Here is a 12,313-nt window from a genome sequence, read left to right on the forward strand (position 1 = left end):
CACGGCCGGTCAGTGGTGAGCTTGGTTTGAACTTGGGTCTGTCTCATGCAAAGCCAGGATCTCTCCTCTGCTCCCTCCCACCCAAGTCCATCCCCTCCTGGTCTCCACTTCCAAGCTAAGCCCAAGCCCTGCCCACAGGAAGCTGCCCCAGCCCAGCTTAGCCTTTTCCCAGAGGCTACTTCCCAAAGACACTGAGTGGGTTTGACTACAGCTGGCTGTTGGTTTTCCCCTATGATTTACAGCATCTTGAAGCAAACCACATTTTCTGGAGTTTTCTCTACCTTTGAAAATCATTCCCGATTCAGTCTTCACGACACCCCTACAGTCAGGCGACGGCACCTTTGTATCCCTGTAAAGTCTGAGGCCACAACGTCTCCGACTGTCCGGTACCTGCTCAGGACACCGCAGGAGATGTAGACAAGGCCATGCCATCGCCTCCAAGTCTGGACTCGCCACTCGGACCACACCCATGTCTGCTCTGGAGGGAAAGAGGCTCTGAACCTCCCCCTGCCAGCCCGGGAAGACTTTTTTCCTAGAGCAACCAAGGAGCCCACCTGGCTCCCCACTTTCTCCCCAGCTCTGGAGACAAAGTTACAGGGAGACATGGAGGCATGATCGCCAGCAGCACACTGGCAGACTGGCGGCAGTCACAGGACATCAGACGTGGCTCGAGGCCCTGCTCTTCCACCTGGTTTGCTCTGGTGTTTTTTAACGTGCAAGGCTTAGGTTGGGGGAACCACTCAGTTGTGGGGCCCTTTGCTATGAGTTTTTTGTGCACATTATCGCTCCTGCTCAAAAGAACCACTCACGTGAGTGAAAGCTGTCCCCTTGCACTCTTTGGAGAGTGTCTCTGTCAGTTCCACTGCTGTGGGACAAGGACTGGCTGTCCAAGTCTGGAGAGTTGGTCCTTGTGTCTGTGTCCCCCTTGAGAATCAGCCAGCTGGTCTTCTGCTAAAGAAAAACAAGTCACGTGAGTTTCAAGGTCATCTCCAAAGCCAGAAACATCTCACCCCGGAACCTTTAGTGGCTTCTTTACTTCTAACCTAAAAACTGACCCCACCATGAGCAAACTCGATATGTGAAAAACCCAGCTTTTGGTAAAAATCCCACCATTTAATGTGACCTATCCAGATGCTCCAGAGGCACACGAAGCCTTTGGGGGAAACAGTGTTGCCCCATTTTATAGGCGAGGCACCTGAGGCTTGTGGAGGTTAGGGGTTCACATGGCTTCACACCTGGAGACCAGGTGAGGCTGCCTAATCCAGCCTCAGGTGCTCTCCACACACAAACCCGCCTTCCCTAATGACAAGTGCAGGGAGCTAGGGAGGGTGAACTCAGCCTATCCTGCCCACAGCCTGCTTCTGCCATGACCGCAGGACCGGGACACGGCCACACCCATGCACCCACACGTCATCTCCAGCGGCTTTCACAGAGCTCAGCAGCCGCATCGGACAGGGTGTGGCCCCCAAAGCTGGAAATACTCTTTGTCGAATCTGTTCTAGAACAATCGTCCCAAATTCCCTGAGGATGCACTTTGATTTATTTCCCGCTCATCATACACATGTCCTCAGTTAGAGAACCATAACCAGGCCACATGGGCTATGACCAGGGCTTTGGTAGAAGGGCACACCCTAAGTGTCAGGACGAAACTAGCCTCCAAGGAGCAGAATATAAGAGAAGAATCCTGAAGTTTCGACTGGAGGAGCCCTCACAAAACCACATTTCTTTCTGAACAAGGCTGTTCTAAATGACATCCGCTCCAGGCATTACCTTCCTGTTATCCTGGTCGAAACTTCCATCCTCCCCATCCGATCGCCTCGCGGCTGGAAGGGAAAAATCAATTTGTAAAGGCAACACACCATTTATTTTGGGTTTCCGAGTCCCGGTTTCCCACTTTACAGTTATGATCGGAAATGAAAACAGTCACAGAAAAGGTCAACAGTGCAAGTTCCTTTCAAGGGCCCAGGAACAGGCTGGCTGGAGAAGGCTCCCGGGGGAGTGGGTGTGTGCTCGAGTGTGAACAGCTCTTAGAATCAACAGCAGGTGTGTGAAGCGATGCCTAATTTCAATTCCAGCCACACAGAAAAGTAGAGTCACATTTTTCGATACAGCCACTTGGCCTTCTGAAGAACAGATTCTAAAAACCTTCCAAGTTGAACTTTGAAGCAGCAGAAGGCCTCAGCCACGGAGACCCCACGTGTTGGGCGTGGGCCAGTGCTCTGTGAACATAACTGCCTATCCCCTCCCAACGCTGCAGGAAGGGGCTTCCCCCCACTTCACAGATCCGGAGACTGAGGCTCAGGGACATGGCGTGCCTCACCCAAGGCCATGGGCTAGAGGGTGGCAGAGGCTGACGTGACCCAGGTGTGCGAGTCCAACGTCCATCCTGTCTGCCTCATCTCAATACTTGCTGCTCACAAAACGCAAGGTGGTGAGGGAGCTCTGCCCCTGGAAAAAGTCCACAGGGAACAGTAAAGATATAAAATACAGCCAGAAATGAACGCAATGCAATAGAGCAGCAAAAGTTCATTCTGCAACAGTTCCTTTACCAAGAGCAAGATCTGGAGCTGAGCAATGAGGTGTCTGTATTCTTCATTTCCCTTCTTGGGGCTTGGCACCCAGCCAGGCTGGCGTTATTTCTAACCACAAACAAGCAAATATATCACACTTCTCGGCATCTAATCTAGTACATAAAGACCCACTTTGTGTGTCCCGCACTGAAACACTGACCCCATGCATGGAACAATTAAATGAAAACCCATCTCCTTCCCCAGCCTGCCATGAAGACAAGGCCTCCGTAAGGATACGCCAAGGGTGGGCTTCTTACCTGCAGCCTGCGGCGGGCTTGGGCCTGGCAGTCTTTTGGAGCACCCTGCCTCCTGCACCACCAAGGATAAGACTGATACCAGGCCAGAGAGCTTGGAAATATGGGATTGGGCTACAGGACCTTGACAAGATAAGGCCAAAATGGAAGACTGAGCAGTTCTGTTCCGAACACATTGATATCTCGTCACTCTCAACGGCTACCTGTTTCTCCCTCTTCCAGGAGACACAGCGATTTTCAGTGTGAACATAAAAACCCTGCTCTCTCCACTCAGAGGCAAATTAGCGCTGAGCCTGCTCGAGGAACATGTGATGGAGAGACCGGGGCAGGGAGCTGCAGGCGGACGCATGCCCATCGCTGTGGGCTCTCCTATTGCCCAGACAACAGCCGTGACTCTTGGCGGCCACCCAGCAAGCCCCAGGGGCTACTTGGAGCTCCAAGAGCACAGCCACCCTCCACACCAGAGAAGGCCCCAAAGCCGAGTCTGCTGGCAAAAATAAGTCAACCACACTCCTGAAAAGCCAGGAGGCCGGAGGAGGGTCACCACACTTGGAATAATCTGCAAGTGCAAAAACAGTTAAGTGGCTCCCACCAAAGAGCTCTCTGGGACATGAAATCCCAGTCCCTGGAGTTCAGGGCCAGCTGTGGAGGACAGGCTGGGCAGACACATTCTGGCTGTTACAGCAATCAGGGCTCAAAACAGCCCTGCCCTCTGATGAGAGAGTATTCTGCTAAGATCAAGAAAGTTTGCTCTGCAAACACTGCCAGCTCCACTAGGTGGGCACTATTTAACCAGACTCAAACAGAGCGCTTTTTAGAACCAAAGTTTACTAGTCCGAAAAACATACAACAAATTCTCTTGAGAACTAGGAGCTTGGGTAGGAAAATACAGGACACTGGCACTTTGTATTATTTATTGGTGGCTTGCTCCTTAATAGCTCTGAGCCTCAGTTTCCTGATCTGTAAAATGGGCACGTGTTGCCTACCCCTTCAAGTTGCAAGGATCACAGGAGATAACTTATATGAACGCTGGAACATAAGGGATAACTCAGCTTGCAGATTTGAAAAATCAGGAATGAACATGAGGCTAACTCTCTGGCTAATTTTGAGTGTGCTATTTTAGGGTGTCAGGAACAGATACATCAATTTGGGCCAATCAGAGGAGAGTTTAATGTGTCTCTCCTATCACACAGGCAGTTCCTTTTGAGCCCTAGTATGCATCTGCCAGGAGGAACCCTCCAGAAACGCTGACTAACTACTTCCTGGATCCCTGGGGGAATCTGGGTGGGCGGCATCCCAATGAAAGCACGATTTTCTTTCTGGATACAGAACCAGCCTGCCAGTCCTCTTCCCACACCCCACCTTATAACTCATTTGTATCTGAGCACCCATGCACGCATCCTTTCAGCTACCCGTTCATCCATTTCCATACACTTACCCATCCACCTTTTACTTACCCATCCACCCACCCACTCCTTTAACTATCCATCCACACATCCATCTATCCATCCATCCATCCACCTACCCTCCACCCACCCACAGATCCATCCACCCTCTACTGCGTAGCTACCACCATCTCATCTGGATTCCAGCCATCCACTTACTCGCTCACCCACTCAGCCATTCAGCCCTCTTGCCCACTCCAGTGCACTCATCCATGCAGCCCTTTCTCCATCTATCCTTCCCTCCAGCTGCTGTTTGCCACTGTGTGCCACTCCCTGTGCTGAATGCCTCATGTGCACCTGCACTGTCTTAAGTATGGGGGATGCAGAAAAACTCAAACACGACCCTTGTCTTTCAGAAGCTCACTGGCCAGGGAGGTGGAGGCAGCAGGTGTATTAGGTTTCTCTATGTAACAAGTGCTCTGATGGGGTGAGCAAAGTCCACACAGAGGCACTCCCTCAAGAATATACATGTGATAAACTCCTACTGAATACCTACTCATTGGGCAGGCCCTGTATGTGGTCTGGATAAACATTTGTTAAGTGTGGTAATAGACAATAATAGATGTTATGAACATGAGGTGCGGAGGCTAAGGTCACACGTGTAATTTGAACCTGTCTGACCCTGAAGGCTGAACTGTAATCATGCTGTTCTTCCTGTCAGATCTGTGCATTGTGAGACTTAGGGGTGCATCACCACTGACTGTGCCTACTGTGACTTGTCACAAAGCCGCTTCTCCACTGTACAGCTGACTGTAGCAGCTTCAAGGGCAAAGGCTACCTCTGACTGCCTTTGCACTCCCTTTGGTGCCTGATGTGGTGACCTGCATGCAGTGGGCATACAGAGGAGGTGAATGGCAGGGACACGGCCTCCCTTGGAAGGGATGCCCTCTTTGCCAGCATCAACACTCCGGCCACTCTAACCACCAAGGGTCTTGTGCAGGTGTCCAGAGGGTTATTCCACCACTGTGCTAGCGGTGCCAGCCAGAGCTCTGCAACCATCAGGTGGTCTCAGCTGCAGTCCCTGCTGGAGTTCTGCCTGCAGCGCAGAATCGCTGCTGCTAATGTCTGTAAGACCTGAGCAAGTCCAGGGCTCTGGCAGCCAGGGAAGGGCCAGGCAGGTGCTGCCTCCAGCAAGGGAAGGTGCCCATGGGCTTCACTCCTTAGGCCAAGAGGAGCCTTCTCCTCCTCTCCCAGGAACCTGAAGGGCTTTGCAGGAGGCTGTGGGAATGTGTCCCCTCCTCTTTCCTCCAGACTTGGCTTCTAAGAAGTAGACCCATCAGCATGATTTTTCTTGCTCTTTTCAGAATGACACCCATCTCTACAATTCAAATTGAATTGGAATTAGATGGAGAGAATGTGTGTGTGTGTGTGTGTGTGTGTGCCTGTGTGTGTGCGTGTGTGTGCGTGTGCGTGCGTGTGTGTCTGTGTGTACATGTGTGGGTGGTGTCCAGAGCACTGGAAACCTTGCTTAGCTTCTTACCAACTGTCTGGCGTAGGCAAGCCCACAGAATCTGAGCTCCACGGGGTCAGGGGCCATATATGGACACCCATGTATCCCATGCACTGGGACAGAGCCTAGCACACAGTGGGTGTCCGAAAAATATTTCTTGGATCAATTAATGAAAGCCACTTAAATCCCTCCACGCTTGGCTTCCTCATCTGTTCAGCTGGGATAACAGCATCTGCTCAGCAGGTGGTGTCAGGACTGAAAATGACACCCGGGGAGGAAGGGGAAGCAGGGGCCAGGTGTATCAGCTCCCAGGCAATACCTGGGCCTCCCTCTCCCTCCCTTGGCTCCACTCTTCTGTGACCGACTCTCTCTCTGCATCCTCCACACAAGAAAAAGGGAGTCTTGTGTGTCTATCATATCACATGGGCAGTTCCTTCTGAGCCAAGAATGTGTCTGCCAGGAGGAACACTCTTGGGAAAGGTGACTTCTCACCCTGAGCTTTGGGGAGCATCACTGGAGGCTCCCCAGTGAGGGTAGGTATCTCTGATGTTCCTCTAAATACAGAGCCTGTCTGCCTTTTCCTTATTCCCATCCCGGCAGCCCCCAGGCCAAAATGAGATTCCACCATTTGGCCTTGAGAAAAGGACCCAAACCAAGACTCAACCTCACTAGAAGGGAATCCCAAAGACACACAACAAGAAGAGACTGATTCCCGTTTTAAACCAGGGACCAAAGCAACAGGCAATAATGCGTGCCCCATAGTGTCACTTCTCCTGTCTTGTTGACAGGAGCCTCCCAGAAGCCAAAGCTCCGTCCTCATATTGCCACCCGACGGCTCACATTTGCTTAGAAATGAAACAACAGATTTGGTGAAATATTAGTACTGTCCCTGCATCTGTATAGTTGAACTTCCTTGGGAATTTTGAGGGAGGTGTTATTTTGTTCTCATGAATTCATTTTAAACATTGGCACCACTTCCATCCCCTGAGGGGTCTATTTCCAGAAAGCCCCACAAGCAGGAGATGGACCCTGAGAAGGGAAGCTCCGGGGATGCAGCTGGAGTGGGGGGCCTGGGGTCTGCACTGTCTGCCTCCTGTGAAAGCTGCAGGCCCCAGGATGCAACTGACTCTTGTCAGACCCAAACAAACGAGAGCCAGCTGCCTGTCTGAGATAAAGACTGTCTCAAGGGCTTTCTAAAATAACCCCAGAAGAAGTTCCTTTGTTAGCACCTCCGCAAATGGGATGAGATGCTCTTGAAAGGACACTGCCCAGTGACAGTGTCTCCACCAGTGAACTGACACCAACTCCGGCTTTGTGCCTCTGGAACCAGTGAACTCTGTTTCTAGGCGGCTCATGTGAACTTGTCCTTGTGCCAATGAAAGCTTCCCTTCACTCCCCTCGCTCTGGGCACACCTGCAGCTTGTCATAGCCATGTACCTCGGGTTATAATCCTCTTTTCTAATTCTTGAATACATTCAATATATTTGGGGATACTTTTTTCTGATGTTTTTAGGTTGACACTCCTAAATGTAGCCTGGTTTAATACTGCCAGTGACTCTAGATGGTACATGAAAACACAAGATGTGAACGCACCTGCCTCTGAACTGTTGACTTTCCTGAATTTTGTCCCTGTCACCTGTCCTGCTGTGTCTGTTGTTGACTATCCAGAGAACTGCTCTGGCCTTGACTTTTCTTGTTTTCCTCCTTTCTTTTCATTTCCTGTTCATTTCTTTTGTTTTCTTTCTCTTTTTAAAAAGCCAATAAATAATAACCAAGTAGAGTGGAACTAATGTAGTACAAGAAAACACTGCCAGGCTCTACATGCTGTAACATGACAGCAGCAGGGTCAGGGGTCAGGGGTCAGGGGTCAGGGACCACCAGGCAGAACTGGTGTGAATGCCAGCTTGGCCACTGACCGGTCACGTCCCACCTTGGCCACATCTTCCTCATCTGCGATTAACACCAGAGGTGTCAAGGTGAGATAAGCTGTTCTCTACGTCCTGTATGTGGTGGCCACACCAACACCAACAGTCCTATCCTCTGCACCAAGGGTCACCCCCTGGCCCTGCAGGCCTGGCCACCCTCATGGCTGGAGGCCCTGTTCTCAGAAGCCGGAATGGGCCTCAGCATCAGAAAAGAGCAATGCTAATTTTAAAAACTTTCAATAAGTTTAAAATATAGAGGGAAAATGTAAATATGTTAATTAAAAGGTTTCTTTTTAACTTGTTGAATATATTATCTTGAACTAATTAAACAGTCCAGTAATTCAACATCATTACCTAGAATTTGTTTCAGGAAAGTTGGGAAATTAAAATAAGGGCTGCTCGGGCCAGAGCTGTGTCCCTCTCTCCCATCGGAGATGACTGGATGGTCAGCTTGCCTAGATGGGGCCAGGGGACCACATGTGAGCCTTAAACACACCTACACAAGCATGCACACTCATGTACACACCTGTGCACACACGCACACACTTTTCACAGGATATAATCTGCTTGGATGTGCATATTGTGAACCAAACACACCCTAACACACCCACTGCGTTCTGAGTGCTGCCTAAGGAAAGCGGGTTAAGGAGCGAGCACATTCCATGCCCATGCCTCAATTTACATACAATGACACACAGTTCACATGGCCCATTTGCTTCCAAGTCGGGGACAGATTTTACTCATGTTTGTCCCCAGAAATGTGGCCAAATGCTTGGCAGGGAATAGGTGCTCCACAAAATCTATCTCATAAAAGATTCAATATAACAAAATTCAGGAATGACAAAAGGGTTTTGGTAATTGCTCAGGGTTTGGTAAAATAGGAATCAATTTGCCTTTAGGTAGGAAAGTCATTTATATCCAGATTTTAAAAAAACACAAAGATCATCACTGGTAATAGTAAAGTCTCTGCCAGATGATCCAGTTAAAGCACTTGATGCTGAAGCTCTTTCTCTTAGATCTGGCTCTGTCAGACACTCACGAGCGATTTTGTAACCTGGTTTACCATCTATTCCCCCTTCCTGAGGGGCCACCCCCTCCCGCACTGCCTGTGTGGGTCTGAGACAGAGTGGTTGTTAATAAAAGGCCAAGGAGTCAATCCTAATCTTGTCTCCCACAAGCACAGAATACACTGCCTTCTGTGCTGTGCAGCCCGGGAATCATGATGGACAGACAGCCATTCACTGTGACTGCTCCTGCCTTTGGCCTGGCCTCAGTTTCCTCACTTGTCACCCAAGGGAGCTGGTGTGGGTAATCTCCAGGGCCCTAGAGTCTGACTGGCCTGTCCCGCTCTGGTCCCTCCTGGAGATTCTTGTTGAAAGGCAATGGTAAAAGCCATCATCTTCTGGGAACCCACGAGATTTAATTCAGTTTTTTCCTTCCCGGGAAGAGAAAAACATGTACAAAGTACAGGGCCTACTGCCATTATGGAAAACATTTTTAAAAAGTCATTTGCATAACTAGACCACTGAGCTGTCAGCAAGCCACAGAAATCCCAGTTTTTGTAAGATTTCACCTAAAAGTATCCTCCAATTGTCAGTGCAGGGCATGACTGTTTTCACTGGGTGCATCTGGACAAGAACATTCCATATGGAAATCCCTCCTCCCATCTCTAGCAACTTGGTAACAGTCCCTACCATGTGCACAGCACTTTACAGTCTAGGACGTATTTTCACATTCCTTATTCCACAAAGCCCTGGCAACCAGCCTGTGGAAAGGGCAGAGCAGAGGGTCCTGTTTTGCAGACGAGGAAACAGAGGCTCAGGATAGGGAAGCAGCGTGCCCTCAACCACCCAGAAATCTCATGAGGAGACAAAGAGGGAGGCTCTGAGCCTTGTATTCCTGCTCCATGGCCTGAGCAATCTGCTCCCTGCATACCTGTCCTAGGTAGGGTCATGTGGAGCAGAGGTGGGGGGTCAGCGGGCTGAGAGATGCCCTCACTGCAAAACAGTGAGGCTTATTTGACAAATGTCTTCAACGAACTCAAGGTCGTTCATTCTATCATTGACATTTCCCCAAACACAGGACCTATTATAAATTCTCCCTGAGGGATGAACGACTGACTCTAGTTTGTTGTTTTCCAAAGATCAGGCCTGGATCAGGTCATGGTCTGAGAAGTGCCCACCTCTTACTTTCTTGGCTAAAATCACTCTGCCTCCCCCAAAGCAGCACCCCTGAAGGCACCACAGCCAGGCTCACCCCGGCCGTCTGACAGCCAGTGGAATAGCCTCGGGTTTGTCACACACAGAAGTGTCCTCACTCGGATGCTCCCTTCATTGCAATTTATGAATAGAGCCTTCTCAGGAGGGTACCAGCGAATGTGCAATTACTGTTCAGACGGCCGCGGGCCTGGGTGGTGCCTTCCCCAGTTAAACTCAGTTAACACAGCCAAGGATGCGTTCACACAGGCATGCAGGCAAACCAAGCGGCCGGAGGGTCCGACTGTACCATGCTGTTTGTAGATGGGGGGTTTCCTATAGATGTTATCTTTTACGCCAGTGTCTGGGAAAGAAGAAAGAAAAAGCAGAGAACAGGAGGGTAAGCAAGCAGACTGTGGCAGTTTTCATTCTTCTGCTTTGTCAGCAACAAGCACTCACCCAGATTTAGAATCACCAGCAAGAATGTGCTACCCAGCAAGCGACGGACACCCAGGCCCCAGACCAAGCCTCCCCACTCCAGACGCCACCCCCACCTGAAGGGGATGGGAGAGAGGCAGCCAGGCTGCGGCACGCGGGCCCCTGGGCCCCTGGGAGCTACAGCTGCCCAGACGGTCCCTTTCCTCCACCCGATTCCCAGGAGGACAAGCCTGGCACTTGTGGGGCTTTGGGAGAAACTCAATCGCACATCAGTTTGGGGATGTGCAAACCCATCTGGTGACTTTTAAAGACTCTCAGGGTTTGGGACAGCAGTGGAGAGCCTTGACGAATCATATGGCACCTGCAGAGTCCAGGCCAGGCCTCTGACACCTCCGGTACAACCAGACCACCGTGTGACGGGCCAGTGGGCATGTTGGGGCCTACCTGGGACGTGGAAGTGGCGAGGCGCCTGCTGGTAGGTGGAGGAAGGAGGCTTGCTATCTGACAGCACGGAGAGGCTGGGGGTGCTCCGGCCACTTTCACTGCCTCCAGATGGAAGAGCAAAGACAGCAGACCAGGGGGAAACGGAAAAGCAGAATAGAGTATTTCAAGCATGACAGCCCACTGGCACGAGCCCATCTCTCCTGCCCGGTGCAGCGGCCCACGCCCTCTGCCAGGGGAGGGAGCGTGGCCCACCGACGTTTCCAGACTGGGCCCAACAGCTTGTTAATCCAACCTTGAGTTGAGCTCCAGTGAATGTCCCAGGCAGAGGAGCAAGAACACCCAGGGCCAAGAGCTGCTGTTCTTGGTTCACGGTGGTGGGGCTGGGCCATCAGGCAGAGCTGGGGCCTTGGGGTGCATACCCTGACCTGGCTGCTTCCTGCTCTGGCAGGTGCTTGAATCCAGCAAATTGCAAATCACCAAAACTCAGGCCACCCTTCCTAATTACATATAAAATGATGCTGTTTTCCTTGAGAATCTACAAATTAGTTATTCAGAATAAATTAAAATGCTAAAATAAATCAAAATCATCTTTAAAAGCCATTGATCAAAATTTTACCAGCTACAGGAGAAAAAGAAAAGAACAGCATCCATCAGTTGCCAAGTTCCTAAACAAAACTATTTTGTGGCAAATTAAATGGAAAGTGTCCTCTGAGCCTCTGACCTTGGCTCCAATTTCTTACCTCAATTGTAACTGCTGTTTTTCCAAACAAGGTTGGATTATCAAGCCACAAATCTAAAGAGCCAAGTTACCTGGGTGAATTCCCCCCATCTGTTTAAGGAATGACACAATAGACAGACACATGGGTGTGGAACACAATGATGAGGTTCACGCTCATTTTGGCAAGACACTCTAAGGCACCATCCCTCTCTCCTGGCCTTGGGGACCCTTTGTGGCTCCAGGTGACAGGGTGGCAAGGGGAAGGGTGTTCTCAACTTGAGAACATTGCCTTAGAGCTGCAGCCTTTCAAAACAGCAGGACCCAAAAGTGACATCGTTAAGAATAAGAGCTTCCACAGCCAGGCCAGGGAGAGGACCGGCCAGGGACTGCCTGGTAGACAAACGAGGGAGGGGGGCTTGACAGATGCCAACCCAGAGGGGCTCCTGCCTGGGTGGGTGGGCTGGGTGCAGCAGGAGGGTACCCAGGGCAGGGTGGGTTCAGCTTGAGCAGACCCCAACCGGTGGCCTGCACAGGGCTGAGGCCACAAAGGGGACCACTGACTCCAACTTTGGCTGTTTTCTCATGCCTTGGCGTGGGTGCTAATTTCAACTGTCAATGCCGCAGGAACTTCAGATAACTGCTTCTCCCTTAGCTACCTCCCTCCAGAACAGCACAGAGCCTCCCAGAGCTTCACTTGACTCCTTTGGCTCCTGCATCTCCCGGTGACAGTGGTGCCTTGCACCAGGCAGACTAGGCTCACGTGCAAGGACAGGAGCCCATGGATCCCTTCTACTGCCTACAGCTGTGACAAGATCCATCGGCAGGGGCAGGAAGAGGGGACAGAAGAGGAGCCTTAACAAATGCATCCAAACGA

At 50.8% G+C, this 12,313-nt stretch overlaps 1 protein-coding gene across 15 annotated transcripts in view; it reads right to left on the reverse strand.

Moving 5' to 3' along the window:
- The window catches only part of ABLIM2 (actin binding LIM protein family member 2), a 146,432-nt gene that overhangs the window by 23,042 nt on the left and 111,077 nt on the right, over nt 1-12,313 (reverse strand). For 4 of the 15 annotated variants that reach the window (XM_045528169.1, XM_045528166.1, XM_045528168.1 and 1 more), the window contains 4 exons: nt 10,722-10,823; nt 10,150-10,203; nt 1,771-1,823; nt 810-948 (listed from right to left, as the gene is read on the reverse strand). In XM_045528169.1, the coding sequence (XP_045384125.1) occupies nt 810-948; nt 1,771-1,823; nt 10,150-10,203; nt 10,722-10,823 (348 nt within the window). Of the gene's footprint in view, nt 1-792; nt 952-1,770; nt 1,824-10,149; nt 10,204-10,721; nt 10,824-12,313 lie in introns of those variants that run through there. The other 11 variants (XM_045528161.1, XM_045528165.1, XM_045528167.1 and 8 more) reach the window with 6 other exon arrangements.

Source organism: Lemur catta, chromosome 17 (assembly GCF_020740605.2).
Source record: "Lemur catta isolate mLemCat1 chromosome 17, mLemCat1.pri, whole genome shotgun sequence".
Lineage (NCBI taxonomy): Eukaryota > Metazoa > Chordata > Mammalia > Primates > Lemuridae > Lemur > Lemur catta.